The 27,293-nt window shown below is 44.7% G+C and overlaps 1 protein-coding gene across 1 annotated transcript in view; it reads left to right on the forward strand.

The window, feature by feature from the left end:
- LOC123729170 (serine/Arginine-related protein 53-like) overlaps nucleotides 1-27,293 on the forward strand; it is a 179,686-nt gene that overhangs the window by 79,988 nt on the left and 72,405 nt on the right. The window contains exon 5 of the mRNA XM_045703374.1: nucleotides 10,925-10,959. Coding sequence (XP_045559330.1) covers nucleotides 10,925-10,959 — 35 coding nt within the window. The remainder of the gene's footprint in view (nucleotides 1-10,924; nucleotides 10,960-27,293) is intronic.

Below are 27,293 nucleotides of genomic sequence, written 5' to 3' on the forward strand. Positions count from 1 at the left end.
TACAATATTTCTAGAGTAATTAGAGTGTTGCTACACAGGTGTAAGAGCAACTTCATCTTTCATGATATTTATTTTCCTGTTGGGTAAAACAATAACAGCATGTAAGTGATGAGAAAGAAAACCAAGGGATGAGGGGAGAGGAGGATGAAGAGGTTAAAGAGGAGTAGGGAATGGGATAGTGGCCTGACAGACCCAGGCCTTTAGTCAATTCGGTTTGCTCACCTCCCGCGTCCTCTCCTCCGTCCTCTCTCTCGCCACCTTTTGAAAAAGTTCTCAGTTAATCGAGGAGAGTCGGCAAGGAGGGTGAACGTGGATGGAAACGCGCTTGCTTGAAACGACACGGTCCTTCTCCACTCGTGCGTCATTAGTCAAATGACGTTTACAGGGGTGGATCCCAGTAATGAATGTGTGAAGTGCGCAAAACGAATTAAGTTAGTTGTGCAAGACATTTTCTAGATAAAACTAGCATATTGTTTTTAAACGTGTGCATGATTTTCTCCACCGACAATACAACAGCTGATTCAAGGGGGGGGGGCATATATCAAAACTCTTCTGCGGTAGGATGCACTTGTGCTTCCTCGCGAAAAGGAGGCTGTCTTCAGTTTGCCTACTAACGAATTGACACTCCTTGACCACTTACCGGCTTCCTGGTCACAGAGGAGAGAGTACGGAGGACGGACTATTGCCGAAATGAAAACCCCATATCCACACTGTCAAATATCCAATGGGCAGTCCCCCCCCCCTCTCTCCTATTCCCTGTCTTTTTTTGCAGGTAATTTGATTGTGGTGGATAAAGAGGCTGGAAACAGCTCGGGGGAGAGCGAGAGCGAGCGACTCGGCAGATAAGAGGGGGAGAGAAATGGCACGATAATCTGCAAACAGATTTCCATGCTTATTACACTAATGATTGCATCATATTTGATGTGGCGGGGTTGAGGGAGAGAGGGGATCATCTCATCTCCACCGCGCTGCTAAATGATGGAGTAATTTCACTGACCCCTGATCGGGGTCCGGCCCACGCGTAATTGCATGTCATTCTGACGGGGGAAATGGCTGCCGTGAAACCCAAGTATTCACCCACCCCAACTCCCTCCCCTCTGCCCCCTTTTTCTATTTGTGTCTCTCTCTCTCTCTCTCTCCACTCGCTCTCTCTCCTCGTTCGTCGAATTCTCTCTCTCCGGCGTGCCGCTAGCTCGAGGACACCGCCGTGGAAAAAAAAGCTAACAAAAGAAATATTGCATTAATTTCCAAATGATGATATTACATTTAGCGGGGAGGCATCATATATCAAACGTGAGAACTACTCTCTTACTGTACGCGCTTCATCTTAATGGTATCGGTGGATGTCAAGGGCATGGAGGAAATTAAATCGGAAAGTGCAGATAGACCAAAGAAGATATTATCTCTTGATGATTGCAGTTTTGATAGGTATTCCAGTGAATTTCATTTTCTCTGGATGGGGAGAAGATGAGTTAGCCCGCACATTTGCTCATTTTTCTTCTACATGATTTATTTGAGTTGAGTATAAAACTTTTCCCCACCTCCTTTATCGGAGGGGATACACACACACACACACACACACACACACACACACACACACACACACACACACACACGCTCTCAGGGTGGTAAATGAATGTTGTCGTGTTCCATCTTGGCCCAAGCACTGTGTGTGTGTGCGCCTGCGTCCATGTGCGCACACGCACACAAGATGAGGCCAGCGTGGCGGGTGGGCCGAGGGGAGGCCGGCATCAGTGGGAATGATTCCAGGGAGATGGAGGGTGTCATTACTCAGGCTTGTTTACGTTCTAAATACCTAATGAAATCTTGTTCCTAATAATGAAAGGAATAAAAGTTTTGGAAATTGTAAAAGTGGTGAAGTTTGAGACATGAGCCGGGGTCTGTGAAATAACATTTGGGGGCAGGAAACGACATTATTATGCAGTGCTCATGCCTGCTGGAGACATGAAGATGAACAGCTCCCGGCCCATAAAATGCTGTTAGAGCCAGCATGAAGTATGGCACATTGTAAAAGAGACTCGGGTTCCATATTGCGATTATATATAAAAGTATATCCATATACAACATTATTTTTTATATAAGATGAGAGCCTCGGCGGGGGTGCAGAGGGGTGCGAAGGCTCGACCGCTGATAGGCAGGGATTTGTTTTCATATTTATAAAGTATATAAACATATTGCCAAGGAACCCGATCTCTGCCCTGATCTTATAGACCTCAATATTAAAAACAGGAATATTACATTTTCAAGGGGTGCTGTTTTAGTTTTTTCTTGTTCTTCTTTCGGGCACAGGGCGGCTGGCCTGGTTTCAGAGCAACAAATGATTATTTTTCTTCTCCAGAATGACAACTTTAAAAAATCGAAAGAGATGAATAAATAAACAAATAAATAAAAAGCAATCAAGGGGTCATTGTGGTTAGAGGGGATTTGGCATCGGTTCTTTAAGAATTACAACCATTTACCATTTGGCCTTTGTCTTATATAGACTGAGTCATTTTGTTATCATTTAGATGGTTCCTATGATACCCTCTGGCCTGCTTCCCAAATGGTACCCTGCTCCTTATATATAGTGCCCTACTCTTGACTAGAGACATACGGCCCTGGCCAAAAGTAGTGCACTCGGGAATAGGGTGCTATTTGGGATGCAACACTATGGGTGTCCTGCATTTGTGTCCTGTTTTGTTTGCCTCAATTGTCTCCGTTCTTGTTGTCTGTTGTGCAGCATCATAATTGTCTCCGTTCTTGTTGTCTGTTGTGCAGCATCATATTTGTCACTCAACCAGAGCTATTCATTGTGTTCGTGCTGAGTGTATCAAATGTAATCCTCTTTTTTTAGTTGGAGCTAGTTTATAAGTATTTAAATATTGTGACTATGTTTGATATTTTGGTAGTATGTCTTTTATGTTCCTCTTTTTGTATGTAAATGGGGTGTCTTGGTTAATCAACTGTCACATCCTAACTGTAGACGAGGTGAATTTGTAGTTACGTGTCAAACATACTCACAATATTTAAATACTTAAAAACTAGGTCCCAAAAATAAATGAATTGATAAACTTATCAGGAATACAATTAATAGGTCTGATTGATTCACAAATAGGCTACTGCACAGCAGAAGACATGAATGATGAAAATTGAGAGAAACAAAACAGGAGATAAATGCAGGACACCCCAGTGTGTATATTATGTGCAAGCATGTTCTAGTGATTGTGTACGCATGGGCTTGTTTGTGTGTGTGTTATGGACACGGGTCGTCCGGTATTAGATTATGATGTGTCATCAGGTGATTTGGAGGTGCTAGTGTGGTCGAGACAAAGTGGTCTTCTTTTCTTCTCCTCCCTCTCTTCTCGGGCCTGTCCAAGGGAAGGTGGGGTGTGATAGGTTACGACTTCTGCTGACTCCAGTACTCAACTAATCAAGACCAGCCCCCTCACTCCACTCTTTCCCCTGCCAAGTGGAATGGCTGGAATTGAATATAGTCTAATAAAAAGGACTGACAGAGGGAGACAGAGGAGGTGGTGTGGCAGACTGGACTGGTGGTGGAGGTGTCCATCCGTTACAGGAGAGGGAGGGAGGGGGAGCGAGAGAGGGAGAGAGAGAGTCTTACCTTGATGGCTGAGTGGATAGGGAAGAAAGACAAGACAGTTTGTGGTAACCCAGCTGTTTAAGCTTGCCTGGCTGGTGCAATGGAACCAATGAAATCGTCCCAAAAGTCTAAAAACAGACTGGCCGAAGATAAAGATGGTCCTGATGTATACACTGAGTGATCAAAACATTATGAACATCTGCTCTTTCCAGAACATAGACTGACCAGGTGAATCCAGGTAAAAGCTAAGATCCCTTATTGATGTCACTTGTTAAATCCACTTTAATAAATGTAGATGGAGGGGAGGAGACAGGTTAAAGAAGGATTTTTAAGCCTTGAGACAATTGAGACATGGATTGTGTATGTGTGCCATTGAGGGTGAAAGGGGAAGATGAAAGATTAAAGTGCCTTTGAACGGGGTATAGTAGTAGGTGCCAGGTGCACCGTTTTGAGTGTGTCAAGAACTCCAACGCTTCAGGGTTTTTCATGCTCAACAGTTTCCCGTCTGTATCAAGAATGGTCCACCACCCAAAGGACATCTAGCCAACTTGACACAACTGTGGGAAGCATTGGAGTCAACATGGGCCATCTCTGTGGAATTCTTTCGACACCTTGTAGAGTCCATGGCATATGGTTTAAATATTTTGAATGCTCATCAAACCATTCAGTGACCACTCATGCAATGTGGATGGGGGCATTGCCATCCTATGGTGACATAGCCATTGTAGCTAAAATAATGGCCTGCCCGGCATTTTTATACATGACCCTAAGCATGATGGGATGCTAATTGCTTAATTAACTCAGGAACCACACCTGTGTGGAAGCACCTGCTTTCATTATCAGCCAGAAATACTCCTCAGTTTCATCAGCTGTCCAGGTGGCTGGTCTTAGACGATCCCGCAGGTGAAGAAGCTGGATGTGGAGTTTGTGGGCTGGCGTGGTTAAACGTGGTCTGCGGTTGTGAGGCCGGTTGGACATACTGCCAAATTATCTAAAACGACATTGAAGGCGGGTTATGGTAGAGAAATGAACATTAAATTATTTGGTAACAGCTCTGTTGGAAATTCCTGCAGTCAGCATGTCAATTTTCATGCTTCCTCAACTTCCCTGTAGCTCAGTTGGTAGAGCATGGTGTTTGCAACGCCAGGGTTGTGGGTTCGTTTCCCACGGGGGGCCAAGTACGAAAAAAAAAAAATATGTATGAAATGAAAAAAATGAAATGTATGCATTCACTACTGTAAGTCGCTCTGGATAAGAGCGTCTGCTAAATGACTAAAATGTAAATGTAAATGTAATTATACTTTCACTCAAGTGTTTCCATTATTTAGGCAGTTACCTGTACATACAGTAAAATAATAAAAGTGGAAGAATAATATTATAGTATAGAATAATAATATTCATTTTTGGATTGTGTCTTTCAAGTAAACTGAAGACCTAACAATCAAGTGGCCTTAAAAGCTTGAGGTGTTCGCAGAAGACTCATGCCAAGACGCATGCCAAGACACATGGGGCGGCAGGTAGCCTAGTGGTTAAGAGCATTGGGCCAGTAACCGAAAGGTCACTGGTTCGAATCCCCAACCGACTAAGTGAAAAACCTATTGATGTGCCCTTGACCAAGGCACTTAACCACTCTGGATAAGAACGTCTGCTAACTGACTAAAATGTAACTGTAAAGTCATGCCTGAGTCCCAAATGGCACCCTATGATCAAAAGTAGTGCACTACATAGGAAATAGGGTGCCAGTTGAGATTCTACCAGGTAGTTTTTGGCCGTCTGGTCGATTTGCCAGGAGACTGAAGGTGGAATAATTGTCTATGGGCGAGAAGAACAGAGAGATAAATAGGGGGGGGTTAGAAGAAGAGAAAGGAGTGTTGTTGGTAGAAATGGATGGAGAGGGGAAAGATAGGGTGGAAGAGAGAGGGGTGGGATAGAGATAGAGGAAAGGGATAGAGTGATAAAGCGAGGGGTGGGATAGAAGAAGAGAGAGGGGAGGTAGTGGGAATTTAGGGAGGGATAAACTACCTTGCACTCTCTGTCTACGGTCAGCCAGATGATCCGGTGAGATCGTTGAGAGAAATCCCCATCGCTGTGACTAAGAGAGGGCCTCACGCCAGACAGACCTAGAGAGGGAGAGAGAGAGAGAGACAAGTCTGGGGCGAGAGGTGCAAACCTGATGGCACGTGAGCCTGATGATGAGTGTGTGTGTAATTGGCTTAGGCTGCCGAGCGGATCAGTGTCCTCTGTGTGTGGAGATAATAGACTAGAGAGAGGGAGGCTGGAGGAGCAGCAGAGAGAGAGAGGCCTCTACCAGGTCCTCATTTAGGCCCCTACACCTGGACGTACACAGGCGCAAGTACACACACACACCATCCTCCTCCCTGCCCTCACACCAACACACTATCTATAGGTTTTATTTGACGTTGAAGACACATTTTGTTAGTTGAGAAAACACATTGTTGTTGTTGTTTAACACACAGTAGCTATCTAAAGTGGTTGTTAGCTGTACCTCGAGCCCTAAAGTAACGAAAACCTGAACTAAATCTAAATGATGCCTATACATCTAATTCAGGTGTTCACATGACAAGGTTTAATATATTGAACATTTTTTTTTATATAGGATTCTATTGATGTGTTTAATGTGGTGATTATCAATCTGTGGGAGTTTTTGTGTGGGTGTGTGTGTATGCGTGCGGGTGTGCGTACCTGTTTTACTATATTTCTGAGTACCAGATGTCCTCACAAGGAAAATGGCTATTTTAGGCTTAGGAAATAAGGTTATGGTTTGGGGTTTAGGTTAGGTTTAAGGGAAAATTGGATTTTGAATGAGAATTTACTATTGGTCCTCAAAAAGTATAATAAAGCAAATGTGTGTGTGTGTGAGGCAGGTTAGATGTGTGCTCTCTAACAGAGAGGATGTGTGTACCTGTGAGAGGCGGGTCACAGCAGGACTGTTCTCCCGGGCAGCTGTCAATCAAATGAGGATCTGATCAGGCTGTCAGATGGCGTCACCCCCCCCCCCCCCCATTTGAAACGACAATAACAACAATCAGACAACCATTAAAACGACTTGAAAGTCTCTTATTTTATTTTTCGCTCTCCGTCTCGCTCTCTCCCCCCCTCCTCCTTTTCATCTGCGGGGAGTTGTGAGGAGGAGAAGTGCAACTTTTTCTCTTGGGGGGGGGGGCAATGCACACACACACACACACACACTCACACTTGCCCCTGAGGCCCCTCTGAGAAGGAGGGAGAGAGATGGGGACAAACCAGGCTACTCTACCTCTTTTTTCCTCCCTTTTTTTCCTGTGATTTCTTTCTACTGTTTGTTTTATTGCTGTTTGATTGGAGAGAGTCTAATTGAAGGGCAAATCCACTTCAGATGCAGCGGGCATCGCAGGGACCCAGCTGGAAGTTTGGAAGTTTGGGAGGCGACGCGAGCGCTGCCTCTGGGGAGGACAGTTAAAGCTTTTTAAATTTTTATTGTTAATGAATTACGCAGAATGAATCGCTCTCTCTCATCTGTTCTCGCTCATTCTCTCGTTCTCTCTCTCTCTTTCTCGTTCGCTCTCGTTCATTGGCTGTCTGTTTGTGTGGAACACAGACACAGAAGAGCCACCACAGTGCTCTACCCAAGCCAGACAGTGGACACAGTGGAACCAAAAAACATCAAAACTATGAAATAACACAAATGGAGTCATGTAGTAACCAAAAAAGTGTTAAACAAATCAAAGTATATTTTATATTTGAGATTCTTCAAAGTAGCTTTGCACACTCTTGGCATTCTCTCAATCAGTTTCATGAGGAAGTCTTTTCCAGCTGTCTTGAAGCAGTTCCCTCATATGCTGAGCACTTGTTGGCTGCTTTTCCTTCACTCTGCGGTCCAACTCATTCCAAACCATCTCAATTGGGTTGAGGTCGGGTGATTGTGGAGGCCAGGTCATCTGATGCAGCACTCCATCACTCTCCTTCTTGGTCAAATAGCCCTTACACAGCCTGGAGGTGTGTTGGGTCATTGTCCTGTAGAAAAGCAAATCATAGTCCCACTAAGCGCAAACCAGATGGGATGGCGTATCGCTGCAGAATGCTGTGGTAGCCATACTGGTTAAGTGTGCCTTGAATTCTAAATAAATCACAGACAGTGTCACCAGCAAAGCACCCCCACACCTCCTCCTCCATGCTTCACGTTGGGAACCACACATGCAGAGGTCATCCGTTCACGTACTCTGTGTCTCACAAAGACACAGCGGTTGGATCCAAAAATCTCAAATTTGGATTCATCAGATCAAAGGACAGATTTCCACCGGTCTAATGTCCATTGCTCGTGTTTCTTGGCCCAAGCAAGTCTCTTCTTCTTATTGGTGTCTTTTTTTGTTGCATCAATTCGACCATGAAGGCCTGATTCACACAGTCTCCTCTGAACAGTTGATGTTGAGATGTGTCTGTTACTTGAACTCTGTGAAGCATTTATTTGGGCTGCAATTTCTGAGGCTGGTAACTCTAATGAACTTATCCTCTGCAGCAGAGGTAACTCTGGGTCTTCCTTTCCTGTGGCGGTCCTCATGAGAGCCAGTTTCATCATAGCGCTTGATGGTTTTGCGACTGCACTTGAAGAAACGTTCAAAGTTCTTGAAATTTTCTGGATTGACTGATCTTCATGTCTTTAAGTAATGATGGACTGTCATTTATCTTTGATTGTTAGAGCTGGTCCTGTATATCCCTGTGTTCAATTAACTATTACGTTTTGATACAAGGTCATTTTGTTTTAGACGGTCCCTTCACATAAAAAATTGAAATAAAAAATGTGTATTGTATGAAACTATTGGATTCCATTGGCTGTGTAGTAGAATGTTGGCTTGATATGTTGGTTTGTGTTTATAGGCATGTCTGGTCGTGTGCGTCGCCTACTTTGTGTCTTGGTCAGTATAGCTCTCTCATTCGCTCTCTCTCTCTTTTCGTCTCTCTTTCTGTCTCGCTCTCTCTCTCCCTCTCTCTTTCCCCCTCTGTCTCTCTTTCGCTCTCCCACTCTCTCTCTCTGTCAGTGTCTCTGTTCTCCTGGCCATCGAGCCACTTTGATTGGAACTCGACTGGAATAATTGCCGCGCGGTGCCAAGCCAAGGGCTTTCTTGGCACGGGCACCATTTTCATCATTTGACATGTTTATTTAACCGTTATATAACGCTCGCCATTTGTCACGTTACGAAACAAACAGGGGCCGGCTTCTCTTCATATCATTTCTTTTTTCTTTTCTCCCCCGTGTGTAAATACACATGGTGTTATATGGCAAAAGCCTGGGGGGCAGTGTAAGCAAATGCAAATGTAATTAGGGGGGTACATTTCATAATAAACTGTAACTAAGATGATTGCAATGCACCGCTATTATCCGGGACCACTTAAGCTCTGTGATGTTTCTGCCGACTGTTTGTTATACATCAAGACGGAGTGTTATTGTAATCACTGTTGTACTGGATGGTGAGAGGGAGACTAGACTAGGCTAACGCGATACTCGTTAGTATCGTGGTAAGGAAACAAAACACGGAGCGAATTTAACTTCTTTAGGAAAACAAACATTATGGTGTTGTCCAAAGTCACATGTATTTCCCAAGCTATAGCACACAATATTTTACATACAGTAGGTTTTTAAAGGACCAAAGAGTTTGGTCTGCTTTGTGTTTTCATTTTTGCCATGGATTTCTTTTGTTGCAACACTGGTATCGTCACAGCCCTAGCGGTGTGTGTGTGTGTGTGTGTGTGTGTGTGTGTGTGTGTGTGTGTGTGTGTGTGTGTGTGTGTGAGGGCCCTGGGTGTTCTCCTGCCACTCAGTCATCTCTCCCAGTCTGATTGATAATTACAGCTGTCTGACAGTCCCCAGTCCTACTGAGTTTGATCCGCACTGTCACCTCCACCAACAGGAACAAAACCCTGCACCCCGCCACTCTCAAAGACCCACTCGGCGACGAACCCATGTTTTTTAAAAGGTGGGGAATATGATGTGTCTTTATATCAAGCGGCGGGGGGAGGTTAGACGGAAAGGAAGACGAGGTTGACGTGTTTGTCATCTAAGACACAGCCGAGTGACACTTTTACATTAAAGGGGGTCATTATATTTTCCCGGCTGCCACGAAAAGTGACGTTTTTACGAAGTGACAAGTTTACAGTTTGATAAATCAAATTTATGCGGGATGAGGCGGGCTGTCAGCGGTGGGGCCCGCGCCTCCCTCGCCATCTAAACGATACTCCCAGGCACCACATTCAAATTTCATCCCATTAGCATTTAATTTCTCCTCTAATCCTACAGTGTGTGTGCGTGCGTGCGTGTGCCTTGCTTCCTAGAGAGCGATCTCAATCTGAGGCGGTGGCCTGGGCTGTATAACGCTTCCACCCCGATGACTATCATTCTTCCTTGACAATTAAGACTCCTCAAATCTAATAGCAGAGATATTGGAATTACACCCGGGCCTTTTGAGGCATGTCAAAACGCTGCTCAGCCCGCCTCCCGATACAGCTGTCAAATCAGTAGGCGCACACTCACTCACACACACTCACACGCACACACACACACACCTATGCATACGTAAGCACACACACGCACCCACACGTGTACTGACGTTCACATTCACAGGCACGCACACTAACACTACAGGACAGAGCTATCATGACTCTCTATCTCTCATCCCACTTAAATGTGCTCTGTTTTCCGTCTCTCGAAAGACTTGTTGCGGGGCGCCTTTTATTTAATATTTTCTTTCATACCCCTTGAGTGCGTCGCGTTTCAGAGAGAGAAGAGTGCTTTTTTTTATTTGGTGGTGCTGCAGATGCTCTGCTCCCTGTGTGCTGCTCTGTTGACTCCAGTCTGAAACACACACACACACACACACACACACACACACACACACACAGTCAACATCTGTTGACTCTCATCTGAAACACACACACACACACACACACACACACACACACACACACACACACACAGTCAACATCCGTTGACTCTCGTCTGAAACACACACACACACACACACGTCTGAAACACACAGATAACGCTCCTCTGTCGAGTTCCAAGGTCCGTAGGGGTGTAGTCATTGTACTCCAAATAAGTAATAACCACAGGACTGAAAAAAGCTATTTATACATAAAGCAAGTTAAATGTTCACACCGGAGAATATTTCAGATATAGGAAAAATATTACACCATTCCCCCCCGCATTAATTGGATATCCTATATTGTGCCGTACTTGAAAAATAATAGTAAGGAATAAATAAAAATGCATAATAAAATGTTAAAGCTATCCAGTGTGATTCTGAAGGTTCTTTCTCCCCTCTCTTGCAGAACAGGCCAAGGCTCGACTCCAGCTGGTGTTGCAGGTTAGTGGCTGATTCTAGTACAGTCCTTACACAGACAACCTGTCATGTATAGAGTAAACACACTGCTAATGGCTGATCACGGTACAGTAATTACATTTTAGTCAGTTAGCAGACGCTCTTATCCAGAGCGACTTACAGTAGTGAATGCATACATTTCATTTTCTGTGCTGGCCCCCGTGGGAATCGAACCCACAACCCTGGCATTGCAAACACCATGCTCTACCAACTGAGCTACAGGGAAGGCCCATGACTCCTGTGCAGATAATTGCATTTTAGTCATTTAGCAGTGTGTTACAGTAGTGAGTACATACATTCATACTTTTTTGTACTGGTCCCCCGTGGGAATCCAACCCACAACCCTGGCGTTGCAAGCGCCATGCTCTAACAACAGCCACACGGGACCCCCCCGTACACACACATACACCCCATACGCATCAGACTAGCCACCCGGTCTCCATTTCTCCCACTACTTCAGGCCAATGTTCTTACTGTAGGCGAGCGCCTTTCAAACACGCATATTTCATCATCTTAGCTGTCTACACAGTGCATTAGGAAAGTATTCAGACCCCTTGACCTTTCCCCCCAACAAATGTACGTTACAGCCTTATTCTAAAATGGATTAAATCAAATGTAATACAATTTCCTCATCAATCTACAGTACACACAATACCCTATAATGGCAAAGCAAAAACAGGTGATTGGAGTCCACATGTGGTCAATTCAATTGATTGGACATGATTTGGAAAGGCACACACCTGTCAATATAAGGTCCCTCATTTGACAGTGAATGTCATAGCAAAAACCAAGCCATGAGGTCCAAGGAATTGTCCGTAGAGCTCCGAGACAAGATTGTGTCGAAGCACAGATCTGGGGAAGGATACCAAAAGATTTCTGCAGCATTGAAGGTCCCCAAGAACACAGTGGCCCCCACCATTCTTCTTAAATGGTATAAGCTCTTCCTAGAGCAGGCCGCCTGGCCAAACTGAGTAATTGGGGGAGAAGGGTCTTGGTCAGGGAGGTGACCAAGAACCTGTTGGTCACTCTGAAAGAGCTCCAGAGTTCTTCTGTGGAGATGGGAGAACCTTTCAGGACAACCATCTCCGCAGCACTCCACCAATCAGGCATTTATGGTAGTGGCCAGACGGAAGCCACTCCTCAGTAAAAGGCACATGACAGCCCTCTTGGAGTTTGCCAAAAGGCACCTAAAGGACTCTCAGACCATGAGAAACAAGATTCTCTGGTCTGATGAAACCAAGATTGAACTCTTTGGCCTGAATGCCAAGTGTCACGTCTGGAGGAAACCTCAGACTTGGGCAAAGATTTACCTACAGGACAACGAAGGAGTGGCTTCAGCACAAGTCTCTGAATGTCCTTGAGTGGCCCAGCCAGAGCCCAGACTTGAACCCAATCAAACATCTCTGGAGAGACCTGAAAATAGCTGTGTTGCGACGCTCCCCATCCAACCTGACAGAGCTTGAGAGGAAACTCCCCAAATACAGGTGTGCCGAGCTTGTAGCGTCATACCCAAGAAGACTCAAGGGTCTCAATACTTATGTAAATGTGATGTTTCCGTTTTTTTTATTTTATACATTTGCAACATTTCTAAAAACCTGTTTTTGCTTTGTCATTATGGGGTATTGTGTGTAGATTGATAGGGGGGGGAACCTTTTAATCCATTTTATAATAAGGCTGTACTGTAACAAAACGTGGAAAAAGTCAAGGGGTCTGAATACTATCCAAATACGCTGTACATTACACTGTCTTTTGAGGAGTGTTATTGTGAACCATATGTAAGAGGCTGAAAGTGTGCAGAGAGAAATCACTGTGGTGTGTTTACAGTCAGGCCCTTTGCTTTTTAATTTGAGAAAGAGAGGGAGAGCGTGTGAGAGCGAGAGAGAGAGTGTGTGAGAGTGAGTGTAGGTGTGTGCGTGTGTGTTAGAGAGAGTGTGTGCGTGTGTGCGTGCGTGAAATTAGGTGTGTGTGAGTTTGTGTGTGTGTGTGTGTGGGCAATTAGCTGTGTGTGTGACTATGTGTTTGTGTGTGTGTGTGTGTGTGTGTCACAGGAAACATATAAAAGGGCCTGACAGCCATGCATCATTTCGGAACCACCCACCTCACTCTGCTGCACAGGCCTGTGAAAGACATCCTAAACATCCAATTCCCAGACAGACAGACAGACAGACAGACAGACAGACAGACACACACACACACACACACACACACACACACACACACACACACACACACACACACACACACAACCGAGCTAGCTGTATGCTGCATGGGCCAAACCCAGTGGAACTATTGGAAGTATTTTTGCGACGTGACACTAAAGAGTGAGAGGGAGGATGAGAAAGGGATGTAGAGAGAAAATAGAGAGATGAGGGGAGTAGATACGAGGAGGGAGTGAGAAAGAGAGGAGGAATAGAGGAGGCAGAAAGAAAGATTGAGAGAGAGAGAGTGGAAGGAAACGAGGGGAAGAGAGAGAGGGAGAAAGAGAGAGAGCGAGGATGAATGCTGGCCAGCCATCCCAGTCTCTCCATGTTTTACTCATTTCCGTTGGATATGAATGGTGCTGCTGTGGCTGTGTTGAGTGTCTGGAGTTGAGTAATTGGTCTTTATATGGCATTGTCACTGCTGCTGATCAGAGGCCTGTGGTTAATATGGACACTGACACGGCAACACAACCTGTCTGTCTCCCAAATGGCACCCTATAGTGCACTACTTTTAACCATGTTTTTCAGAAATCCTATTTGAAGGATTGTTGGATTTCCTTGTTATTGCATTCCGATTCCAAGAATCTTCCAACCTGGATTTCTGGGAATTTTAGGAAAGTGTCTGGAATTTTAGAACACTCCTCTGGTTGTGGTTGGCTAGTAAGGCAACTACCACTGAATTAGTTTGTAAGTCACTTAGGGACTGTAAAAAGCGTACTCATTAGATAATGTCCGTGAGTCTAGGACCAGGCTGAATCTTTGCCTGGAAAAGAGTCCGCAAGTGTCTTTTACGGAGGGCCAGGAGTTTTTCCTATCCCTTCGTCAGCAAGGGGAAAACTCTCTCTTTTTGATACTGTTCTGTGAAATGTACTTACTCTACCTGTAGAATCGACAGTATTTACTTTATTATCATCATCATCATCCCAGCCCCATAACGTTGTCTGGAGAGTGTGTGTAGATCATAGGCTGACAGTGAGCGTCACTCCTGAGTATCCGTGGATACCAGGGCTCCTATTGTCTCCCTGGCTTTGCCTGCTTGGCCGTGTGCTAGTAATGATGATGCTGTGTGTGTGTGTGTGTGTGTGTGTGTGTGTGCACGCACTTTTGGGCTTGTGTGTATATTATTGTAGGCTCAGGACCTCCACCCCCCCCTCGCGTGATACTAATGTTCTCATAATGCCAGCCGGCCGTCATAAAAGAACTCCGAGTTTAAGTGCAGTTCACCTCTGGGCTGCAGAACGGATAACAGACAGCCAGATGCGCACACAGTGTGTTTAATGCACCCACCGTGTCTCTGGCTTTCCTCTTCTCTCCACAGAACCAGATCCGTAATAAGCCTTTTATGGCCCAATAGAAAGGAACCCGGCCGCCGCACTCTTTTAGTCGACGTTCTAATGTGGATGTCATTCCTCCGACGCCTCGGCAGATTTGGCAGGATCTTGGATCTCTCTCTGTTTCTTTTCTTTCATTTACTCTCTCTCTTTCGCGCTCTCTCTCTCTGTCCCCCTCTCTCTCTCTCTCTCTCCCCCTCTCTCTCTCTCTCTCTCTCTCGCTCTCTCTCTCTGTCCCTCTCTCTGTCCCTCTCTCTCTCTCTCTCTGTCCCTCTCTCTGTCCCTCTGTCCCTCTCTCTGTCCCTCTGTCCCTCTGTCCCTCTCTCTCTCTCTCTCCCCGCTCTCTCTCTTTCTGTCTCTCTCTCTGTCTCTCTCTCTGTCCCTCTCTCTCTCTCTCTCTCTCTCTCTCTCTCTGTCCCTCTCTCTGTCCCTCTCTCTGTCCCTCTCTCTTCTCTCTCTCTCTCTCTCTCTCTCTCTCTCTCTCTCTCTCTCTCTCTCTCTCTCTCTCTCTCTCTCTCTCTCTCTCTCTCTCTCTGTCCCTCTCTCTGTCCCTCTCTCTGTCCCTCCTCTCTCTCTCTCTCTCTCTCTCTCTCTCTCTCTCTCTCTCTCTCTCTCTCTCTCTCTGTCTCTGTCTCTCTCTCTCTCTCTGTCCCTCTGTCTCTCTCTCTCTCTGTCCCCCTCTCTCTCTCTCTGTCCCTCTCTCTCTCTCTCTGTCTCTCTCTCTGTCCCTCTCTCTGTCCCTCTCTCCCCCCTCCCTCTCTCTCTCTCTCTCTCTCTCTCTGTCCCTCTCTCTATCCCTCTCTCTGTCTCTCTCTCTTCCCTCTCTTCTTTCTCTCTCTCTCTCTCTCTCTCTCTCTCTCTCTCTCTCTCTCTCTCTCTCTCTCTCTCTCTCTCTCTCTCTGTCCCTCTCTCCATCTGTCTGGCGGTGATCCTGTGAGCTGGGCCATGCTTGACTTTAGGCTGTGAATCCCTCCATTCCTTCCCAGGCCTTCTCACCCCGAATGAATCCCTCAAATTTCCAAGGCAGTGGCTGCTCCTCAAACGGCACCCCATTCTCCTATATAGTGCACTAGTTTTGACCTAAAAGGCACCCTGTTTACATACCCTACATTACTCATCTCATATGTATATACTGTACGCTATACCATCTACGGCATCTTGCCATCTTGATGTAATTAAATGTATCACTAGCCACTTTAAACAATGCCACTTTATATAATGCTTACATAACCTACATTACTCATCTCATATGTATATACTGTATTCTATACCGTCTACTGCATCTTGCCTATGCCGTTCGGGCATCACTCATTCATATATTTTTGTACATATTCATATTCATTCATTTACACTTGTGTGTATAAGGTAGTTGTTGTGGAATTGTTAGGTTAGATTACTTGTTAGATATTACTGCATGGTCAGAACTGGAAGCACAAGCATTTCGCTACACTCGCATTAATATCTGCTAACCACGTGTATGTGACAAATACATTTGATTTGATTTGAGGTAGGTCCAGTTCTGACACCTGCACTGCTGAGCCACTGGCCATTCCCCTCCCCTTTAGATCAGAGAGGGAAGATGCACAGCTGGGCAAGTGTGTGTGTGTGTGTGGGTGTGTGTGGGTGGGTGGGTGTGTGTGTGTGTGGGTGTGTGTGTGTGTGGGTGTGGGTGTGGGTGTAGGCAGGTAGCCTAGCTGTTAAGAGTGTTGGGCCAGTAACCGAGAGGTCGCCGGTTCCAATCCCCGACCTGACTAGATGAAAAATCTGTCGATGTGCCCTTGAGCAATGCACGTAACCCTGATTGCTCATGTAAGTCGCTCTGGATAAGAGCTTCTGCGAAATGACTCAAATGTAAATGTGTGTGGGGAGGTAGTTTGCAGGGTGTGTGTGGGCGCTTGCGTGTGGGCGCGTGCACTTGTGCGTTGGTGCATGTGTGGGATTGCACGTACACAATTGTCTTTTGAGATGTGCAGTTGGACTAGCCATTCAGGCTCTACCCATAATTCTTATTCCGTCTCCAGGCCGCTGGGTCCCAGTATTGAGGATGTGCGGTGGTGTATTAGCTGTGATTGTTCACCCGCCCTTCAAACGATTGAAACATCTATTAGACTCTGGTTCATGAAATGGAGGGATTGCAATGAGTTGGGCTACATCCTTATGTCACCCTATTGCCTATATATACATAGAGAATAGGGGGCTATATAAACTCAGCAAAAAAAAGAAACGTCCCTAATTCGTAAAAATCCAAATAACTTCACAGATCTTCATTGCAAAGGGTTTAAACACTGTTTCCCATGCTTGTTCAATGACCCATAAACAATTAATGAACATGCACCTGTGGAACGGTCGTTAAGACACTAACAGCTTACAGACGGTAGGCAATTAAGGTCACATTTATGAAAACTTAGGACACTGAAGAGGCCTTTCTACTGACTCTGAAAAACACCAAAAGAAAGATGCCCAGGGTCCCTGCTCATCTGCGTGAACGTGCCTTACAGGCTGAATACACCAAAATAAAATTTGAAATACATTTAGAAATCTATATTGCAAAATAAATGTAGAAATCTATATTATTCAATTATTGAACCCACGGTGCTCGCGCGCACCAACGAGCATCTGCGTTGCCTAGGGCTTAAATAGAAGTCAGTTCTATTTCTGACGCAGATTGCGGTGCAAGTCCTGCCTCTCCCATCTCCTCATTGGTTTATAGAAGCAGGTACTCACGTGCCATCTCCTCATTGGTTATACCCACGTGGGTGACTGAAGACAAACGAGGTCAGTGGCGGTAATGCACCTAATTTATGAAAGTTGCCAATCGCAATATAAAGTCAAGAGAAGAAAAAGCCTGGAAGGATGAGAGATGACGGTTGACAGTTTAATGTGTGGATTAATTGGTGGAGTAGAGGACCTTGTGCATTTCAGGTAAAATAAGAACTCAATGTTTATATTCCAGGACAAATTAGCTAGCAACAGCAAGCTCCCGGTCGCGGCTGGCTGCGACAGAGCCTGGGCTCGAACCCAGAATCTCTGGTGGCACAGCTAGCACTGCGATGCAGTGCCTTAGACCACTGCGCCCCCCGGGAGGCCCTGATTCGCGTTTATCATCGAAGGAATGAGCATTATACCGAGGCCTGTACTCTGGAGCGGGATCGATTTGGAGGTGGAGGGTCCGTCATGGTCTGGGGCGGTGTGTCACAGCATCATCGGACTGATGCTGGTTGTCATTGCAGGCAATCTCAATGCTGTCCATTACAGGGAAGACATCCTCCTCCCTCATGTGGTACCCTTCCTGCAGGCTCATCCTGACATGACCCTCCAGCATGACAATGCCACCAGCCATACTGCTCATTCTGTGCGTGATTTCCTGCAAGACAGGAATGTCAGTGTTCTGCCATGGCCAGCGAAGAGCCCGGATCTCAAGCCCATTGAGCACATCTGGGACCTGTTGGATCGGAGGGTGAGGGCTAGGGCCATTCTCCCCCAGAAATGTCTGGGAACTTGCAGGTGTCTTGGTGGAAGAGTGGAGTAACATCTCACAGTAAGAACGGGCAAATCTGGTGCAGTTCATGAGGAGGAGATTCACTGTAGTACTTAATGCAGCTGGTGGCCACACCAGATACTGACTGTTACTTTTGATTTTGACCCCCCCCCTCCCTTTGTTCAGGGACACATTATTCAATTTCTGTTAGTCACATGTCTGTGGAACTTGTTCAGTTTATGTCTCAGTTGTAGAATCTTGTTATGTTCATACAAATATTTACACATGTTAAGTTTGCTGAAAATAAATGCAATTGACAGTGAGAAGATGTTTCTTTTTTTTGCTGAGTTTACATGGAGAATAGGGGGCTATATACATAGAGAATAGAGGGCTGTATACATAGAGAATAGGAGGCTGTATACATAGAGAATATGGGTGTATATACGTAGAGAATGGGGACTATATACGTAGAGAATAGGGGGCTATATACATAGAGAATAGGGGGCTATATACATAGAGAATAGGGGGCTATATACATAGAGAATAGGGGGCTATATACATAGAGAATAGGGGGCTATATACATAGAGAATAGGGGGATGTATACATAGAGAATAGGAGGCTATATACATAGAGAATAGGGGGATGTATACGTAGAGAATAGGGGGATGTATACGTAGAGAATAGGGGGCTATATGCATAGAGAATAGGGGTGTACAGTGAGGGGAAAAAAGTATTTGATCCCCTGCTGATTTTGTATGTTTGCCCACTGATAAAGAAAGGATCAGTCTATAATTTTAATGGTAGGTTTATTTGAACATTGAGAGACAGAATAACAACAAAAATATCCAGAAAAACGCATGTCAAAAATGTTATAAATTGATTTGCATTTTAATGAGGGAAATAAGTATTTGACCCCCTCTCAATTAGAAAGATTTCTGGCTCCCAGGTGTCTTTTATACAGGTAACGAGCTGAGATTAAAGGGAGTGCTCCTAACCGCAGCTTGTTACCTGTATAAAAGACACATGTCCACAGAAGCAATCAGTCAATCAGATTCCAAACTCTCCACCATGGCCAAGACCAAAGAGCTCTCCAAGGATGTCAGGGACAAGATTGTAGACCTACACAAGGCTGGAATGGGCTACAAGACCATCGCCAAGCAGCTTGGTGAGAAGGTGACAACATTTGGTGCGATTATTCGCAAATGGAAGAAACACAAAAGAACTGTCAATATCCCTCGGCCTGGGGCTCCATGCAAGATCTCACCTCGTGGGGTTGCAATGATCATGAGAACGGTGAGGAATCAGCCCAGAACTACACGGGAGGATCTTGTCAATGATCTCAAGGCAGCTGGGACCATAGTCACCAAGAAAACAATTGGTAACACACTACGCCGTGAAGGACTGAAATCCTGCAGCGCCCACAAGGTCTCCCTGCTCAAGAAAGCACATATACATGCCCGTCTGAAGTTTGCCAATGAACATCTGAATGATTCAGAGGACAGCTGGTGAAAGTGTTGTGGTCAGATGAGACCAAAATCGAGCTCTTTGGCATCAACTCGCCGTGTTTGGAGAAGGCGGAATGCTGCCTATGACCCCAAGAACACCATCTCCACCGTCAAACATGGAGGTGGAAACATGCTTTGGGGGTGTTTTTCTGCTAAGGGGACAGGACAACTTCACCGCATCATTTGACGGGGCCATGTACTGTCAAATCTTGGGTGAGAACCTCCTTCCCTCAGCCAGGGCATTGAAAATGGGTCGTGGATGGGTATTCCAGCATGACAATGACCCAAAACAGACGGCCAAGGCACAAAGGAGTAGCTCAAGAAGAAGCACATTAAGGTCCTGGAGTGGCCTAGCCAGTCTCCAGACCTTAATCCCATAGAAAATCTGTGGAGGGAGCTGAAGGTTCGAGTTGCCAAACGTCAGCCTCGAAACCTTAATGACTTGGAGAAGATCTGCAAAGAGGAGTGGGACAAAATCCCTCCTGAGATGTGTGCAAACCTGGTGGCCAACTACAAGAAACGTCTGATGTCTGTGATTGCCAACAAGGGTTTTGCCACCAAGTACTAAGTCATGTTTTGCGGAGGGGTCAAATACTTATTTCCCTCATTAAAATGCAAATCAATTTATAACATTTTTTACATGCGTTTTTCTGGATTTTTTTGTTGTTATTCTGTCTCTCACTGTTTATATAAACCTACCATTAAAATTATAGACTGATCATTTCTTTGTAAGTGGGCAAACGTACAAAATCAGCAGGGGATCAAATACTTTTTTCCCCCACTGTATATACGTAGAGAATAGGGGGCTATATACATAGAGAATAGAGGGCTGTATACATAGAGAATAGGGGGCTATATACATAGAGAATAGGGGGATGTATACGTAGGGAATAGGGGGCTATATGCATAGAGAATAGGGGGCTGTATACATAGAGAATAGGGGGCTGAATACATAGAGATAGGGGGCTGTATTCGTAGAGAATAGGGGGCTATATACATAGAGAATAGGGGGATGTATACGTAGAGAATAGGGGGCTATATGCATAGAGAATAGGGGGCTATATGCATAGAGAATAGGGGGCTGTATACATAGAGAATAGGGGGCTGAATACATAGAGATAGGGTGGCTGTATTCGTAGAGAATAGGGGGCTATATACATAGAGAATAGGGGGATGTATACGTAGAGAATAGGGGGCTATATACATAGAGAATAGGGGGATGTATACGTAGAGAATAGGGGGCTATATGCATAGAGAATAGGGGGCTATATGCATAGAGAATAGGGGTGTATATACGTAGAGAATAGGGGTCTGTATACATAGAGAATAGGGGGCTATATTCATAGAGAATAGGGGGATGTATACGTAGGGAATAGGGGGCTATATACATAGAGAATAGGGGGATGTATACGTAGAGAATAGGGGATGTATACGTAGAGAATAGGGGGCTATATGCATAGAGAATAGGGGTGTATATACGTAGAGAATAGGGGGCTGTATACATAGAGAATAGGGGGCTATATTCATAGAGAATAGGGGTATGTATACGTAGGGAATAGGGGGCTATATACATAGAGAATAGGGGTGTATATACGTAGAGAATAGGGGGCTGTATACATAGAGAATAGGGGGATGTATACATAGGGAATAGGGGGTGGTATGCGTAGAGAATAGGGGTGTATATACGTAGAGAATAGGGGGCTATATGCATAGAGAATAGGGGCTGAATACATAGAGAAAGGGGGCTGTATTCATAGAGAATAGGGGTGTATATACGTAGAGAATAGGGGGCTGTATACATAGAGAATAGGGGGCTGAATACATAGAGAGAGGGGGCTGTATACTTCGAGAATAGGGGTGTATATACGTTGAGAATAGGGGGCTATATACAGTTGAAGTTGTAAGTTTACATACACTTAGGTTGGAGTCATTAAAACAAGTATTTCAACCACTCCACAAATTTCTTGTTAACAAACTATAGTTCTGGAAAGTTGGTTAGGACATCTACTTTGTGCATGACAGTACTTTTTCCAACAATTGTTTACAGACAGATTATTTCACTTATAATTATCTGTATCACAAATCCAGTGGGTCAGAAGTTTACATACACTAAGTTGACTGTGCCTTTAAACAGCTTGGAAAATTCCATAAAATGATGTCATGGCTTTAGAAGCTTCTGATAGGCTAATTGACGTCATTTGAGTAAATTGGAGGTGTATCTGTGGATGCATTTCAAGGCCTACCTTCAAACTCAGTGCCTCTTTGCTTGACATCATGGGAAAATCAAAAGATATCAGCCAAGACCTCAGAAAATAAATTGTATACCTCCACAAGTCATCCTTGGGAGCAATTTCCAAACACCTGAAGGTGGCACGTTCATCTGTACAAACAATAGTATGCAAGTATAAACACCATGGGACCACGCAGCCGTCATACCGCTCAGGAAGGAGACGCATTCTGTCTCCTAGAGATGAACGTACTTTGGTGCGAAAAGTGCAAATCAATCCCAGAACAACAGCAAAGGACCTTGTGACGATGCTGGAAGAAACAGGTACAAAAGTATCTATATCCACAGTAAAACGAGGTCTATGTTGACATAACCTGAAAGGCCGCTCAGCAAGGAAGAAGCCACTGCTCCAAAACCGCCATAAAAAAGCCAGACTAGAGTTTGCAACTGCACATGGGGACAGAGATCAAACTTTTTGGAGAAATGTCCTCTGGTCTGATGAAACGAAAATAGAACTGCTTGGCCATAATGACCATCCTTATGTTTGGAGAAAAAAGGGGGAGGCTTGCAAGCCGAAGAACACCATCCCAACCGTGAAGCACAGGGGTGGCAGCATCATGTTGTGGGGGTGCTTTGCTGCAGGAGGGACTGTTGCACTTCACAAAATAGATTGCATCATGAGGAACAAAAATGATGTGGATATATTGAAGCAACATCTCAAGACATCAGTCAGGAAGTTAAAGCTTGGTTGCAAATGGGTCTTCCAAATGGACAAGGACCCCAAACATACTGGCAAAATTGCTTAAGGACAACAAAGTCAAGGTATTGGAGTGGCCATCACAAAGCCCTGACCTCAATCCTATAGAAAATTTGTGGGCAGAACTGTTAAAGCGTGTGCAAGCAAGGATGCCTACAAACCTGACTCAGTTACACCAGCTCTATCAGGAGGATTGGGCCGAAATTCACCCAACTTATTGTGGGAAGCTTGTGGAAGGCTACCCGAAACGTTTGACCCAAGTTAAACAATTTAAAGGCAATGCTACCAAATACTAATTGAATGTATGTAAACTTCCAACCCACTGGGAATGTGATGAAAGAAATAAAAGCTGAAATAAATCATTCTCTCAACTATTATTCTGACATTTCACATTCTTAAAATAAAGTGGTTATCGTAACTGACCTAAAACAGGGAATTTTTACTCTGATTAAATGTCAGGAATTGTGATAAACTGAGTTTAAATGTATTTGGCTAAGGTGTATGTAAACTTCCGACTTCAAATGTATCGTGAATTGCTCATGCTTTTAACTGTACATATATAATAGGGGGCTATATACGTAGAGAATAGGGGGCTATATGCATAGAGAATAGGGGGCTATATACATAGAGGATAGGAGGCTATATAGAGAATAGGGGGCTATATGCATAGAGAATAGGGGGCTATGTACATAGAGAATAGGAGGCTATATACATAGAGAATAGGGGGCTATATACGTAGAGAATAGGAGGCTATGTACATAGAGAATAGGAGGCTATATACATAGAGAATAGGGGGCTATATACGTAGAGAATAGGAGGCTATGTACATAGAGAATAGGGGGCTATTTACATAGAGAATAGGGGGCTATATAGAGAATAGGGGGCTATATACATAGAGAATAGGGGGCTATGTACATAGAGAATAGGAGGCTATGTACATAGAGAATAAGGGGCTATATGCATAGAGAATAGGGGGCTATATACATAGAGAATAGGGGGCTATGTACATAGAGAATAGGGGGCTATTATAGAGAATAGGGGGCTATTTACATAGAGAATAGGGGGCTATATAGAGAATAGGGGGCTATATACATAGAGAATAGGGGGCTATGTACATAGAGAATAGGGGGCTATATACATAGAGAATAGGGGGCTATATGCATAGAGAATAGGGGGCTATATACATAGAGAATAGGGGGCTATGTACATAGAGAATAGGGGGCTATATACATAGAGAATAGGGGGGCATTTGGGAGACAAGGTCTGTTTTGGGGGCTGAGGTAAGGCTGGATCCTCTTAGGTGTTTAGGTGTGGTCTGTCTGTCTGTCTGTCTGTCTGTCTGTCTGTCTGTGTGCGCCGGGCCATTCACGTGTGTTTGTGCGTGCATGTGTTTGTCCGTGTGTGTTTATCTATGAATTTGTCAGTAAATTAGGAGCATCTGTTGTCTCTACTCCATTCATTCTTTTAGCCACTGAGTGGATTCTCTAATTGATATGGAACCACATGCAGGATGATGACAGAGTCCAGAAACTAACCATCTCCCGTTCTCCCACTCTTCTGTATGCCATCTCTCTCTCTGTCTTTTTCTCAACTTGTTTCTCTCGCTCTTCGTTTCCTCCCATCTCTCTCTCTCTCCCTCCTCTCCTTTTCTCCCCCCCATCTCTTGCTCTCTGTCTTTGTTCCAGTGTGTGTGGTAGAGCAGATGTTGGAGGTTTGTGAATGTTAATGTCCTGACGTCGTCGCCTGCCCGCCGTCGCTTAAGCCCCTGCTCTCTCCTCCTTTCCTCTCCTGTCTGAGCGCCCGCCAGTCTTTCTCTCTCTCTCCCTCCTACCTCCCCAGAGATCCGTAAAGCCACCCGCTCACCCTCACCCCTCCCACCCCCTCCTCCTCCCATCCTCCCCTCTGTGCCTCTCTTTGTCACTCGATGGACTCCAGGACTCTCTCTAGTCAGTAGAAAGCAGATCATCCCCTGGCTAAAGCCTCTCAGGCCTTTGTTGAACGGGAGCACTGTGGGCTCTGTGGGCCTGTAATGAGCGCTCTCGGCTGGGCCGCTGGCCCGCTTAATGCTCACTGGGGCCTGGGGGGTGGTAAGGGGAGGAGGGGGGTAGTAGGGGGGCAACACTGGCCCCCTATGAAAGAGCTGGAAAGATATGTTTATGGGTCACTTCCTGCCTGGCCTGAGCATTGAGCTGGTGGGTGGGGGGGGCTTCATTCATACCCCTTGTTTTTTCAGCTATTCCCCTCTCAATCACTCACACAGACACCCACGCTAATCTAATCAATTCAAGAGGATTTATTTTTTCCCAAAAACATTGTGTGTGTGTGTGCGCGCGAGCAAGCGTGTGGGTGTGTGCGTGCATGCATGCGATTAGTCACGTGTATGTGTTTTGTACACATGTTTGTGTGTGTAGTGTTCACATGCTCTAGTGTGTGTGTGTGTGTGTGTGTGTGTGTGTGTGTGTGTGTGTGTGTGTGTGTGTGTGTGTGTGTGTGTGTGTGTGTGTGTGTGTGTGAGAGTGACAGCCAGGTTCCCACATATGCCCTGTGTGGCATGATATTTCTCCCCTGTGTCTCTGTGTCTTTGCCCACTAATCCCCAGTGTCAACATTAGGCTTTTAGAATGGCTTCTGTTGCTCACTCCCCTCAGACACATGTGCCTCTCCTCTCTCTATTCTACTCTCTCCCTCTCCACCCCTCCTTCTGAAAGACACATCAATACACACATGCACGTGAACACACATGTGGGTCTTTCTATACTGAACGAAAATATAAACGCAACATGTAAAGTGTTGGTCCCATGTTTCATGAGCTGAAATAAAAGATCCCATACATTTTCCATGCGCACAAAAAGCTTATTTCTCTCAAATTTGTGTACATCCCTGTTTGTGAGCATTTCTCCTTTGCCAAGATAATCCATCCACCTGACAGGTGTGGCATATCAAGAAGCTGATTAAACGGGATGATCATTACACAGGTGCACCTTATGCTGGGGACAATAAAAGTGGTGGGAGATGGGTGCTGAGGAGTATTTCTGTTAATGTAGCACTTTTGTGGGGAAAAACGAATTCTGATTGGCTGGGCCTAGCTCCCCAGTGGGTGGGCCTATGCCCTCCCAGGCAAATTGCCCCAATACTCCACCTATATTTAAACACTGTAGGACTATACATCCTTGAAGAGGAGTTCACACAGACATTTGCAAGTCAAAAGACTTTCAGGGACTTTTTCAAGCCCTTAATTGTAATTTTCAAGGATCTCAATGTTGTACAATTGTACTAATATAGACCCCCCCCCCCCAAAAAAAAAGCACGCAAAAAGTTTACAAAAAAAAGTAGGCCATTACCACTTTAAGAATAATTACTTTTTTAGGCCTTGCCAACACATTGATATTCAAAGTATTATTACATTCTAAAATATGTGAGAATAATGTGGACATTGCCTGACTAAAAATATTTTTCTGTAGCCTATGTGGCCGACACAGGCACACATAATATAGCCAGGAATAGAGGTAGCATTCATCTCACCATTTGAATCTCACCATCACTGTTTTTATAATGTGAAAGTTACCAAAAAACAGATTCCTTCTTTAATGGAAGGATTTGTATTGAAAGCCAAGTTGTAGTCAGCATTAGATGTTGTCGTCCCTTTTATCGCAAAAAAAGGAGTGCAACGTCCTTCAAGCGGTGGGAAACAAACGAAAGTGGCCACATCTCTCACAAAAACGTACAAGAAAATGTATCACAGATAATTATATGGGAGCTGGAGAACTTATAAATTAGCTCCAATTATTAAAAGGACTTTTCAAGCACCAAATTGAGTAAATGTTTGATGTTCAAGGTAGGACTATTCCAGGACTATCATTTCTGAGCTACAAATTCTACTTTTAGTAAGCTACTTCAAGCCAAATTGCAGGTGTACCATGGAAAGCAAAATGTATTTGTCATGTTATTTCATTACCAGATCATATTGGTAATTTGGTATCATTTATATCCAGAATAATTCATTGGAAGAGCATTGGATGTTGCACAATAGTTTATCCTACAAAATTGCGCACACTAGACTCCGTGTCCAATCCGAGGTACAAAAACAGATGAAAACATGAACACATTACCTTGATGCTTTCCCTGTTAATCCAACGAGACCCTGCTGTAAATCAAGCAGAGAGCAACCGATGGTCAACATCAGTTCGCTAGGGATATTAGATCCAACATGGATCCAGGCGCATGGATCCAGGCAAATGTGTTCCCCGGCGTAACAAACATATTCTGGACATTCCTCACAAACACTTTTTTCCCAGCACTTGGGCTGTTGATGCATCGCTTGCGCCATCGCAACAGCTGTTCGTCCCTTGACTGTCATTGGGAAAATGACTTCCTGGATCAGATGATGATGTGTGAAGTTATCACAGCATAACTCATCAGCTGGACACCAAATGCGCATCCAACAAGTAATATGCATAATTATTGAAGAACCACATTAATGACAGTGTCGATTTAGGTTTTAAGTATCTTTCGGTTAGAAACATTTGTTTTCGCTGTCGCATTTATTCATTTGGATTTGTGTGCCCATGAAAAATGTTTTCACCCTGTAACATAAGGAGACATGAAATGTTACATAGTTACACTGAATTTCTGCGATCTATATACAGAATATTGCAAAATGTGCTTTCACCGAAAAGCTATTTTAAAATCGGACACCGCGATTGCATATGAAATATGAACTTGATTGAACAAAACATGCTTGTATTGTATAACATAATGTCCTAGGAGTGTCATCTGATGAAGATCATCAAAGGTTAGTGCTGCATTTAGCTGTGGTTTTG

Source organism: Salmo salar, chromosome ssa20, assembly GCF_905237065.1.
Source record: "Salmo salar chromosome ssa20, Ssal_v3.1, whole genome shotgun sequence".
Taxonomy (NCBI): domain Eukaryota; kingdom Metazoa; phylum Chordata; class Actinopteri; order Salmoniformes; family Salmonidae; genus Salmo; species Salmo salar.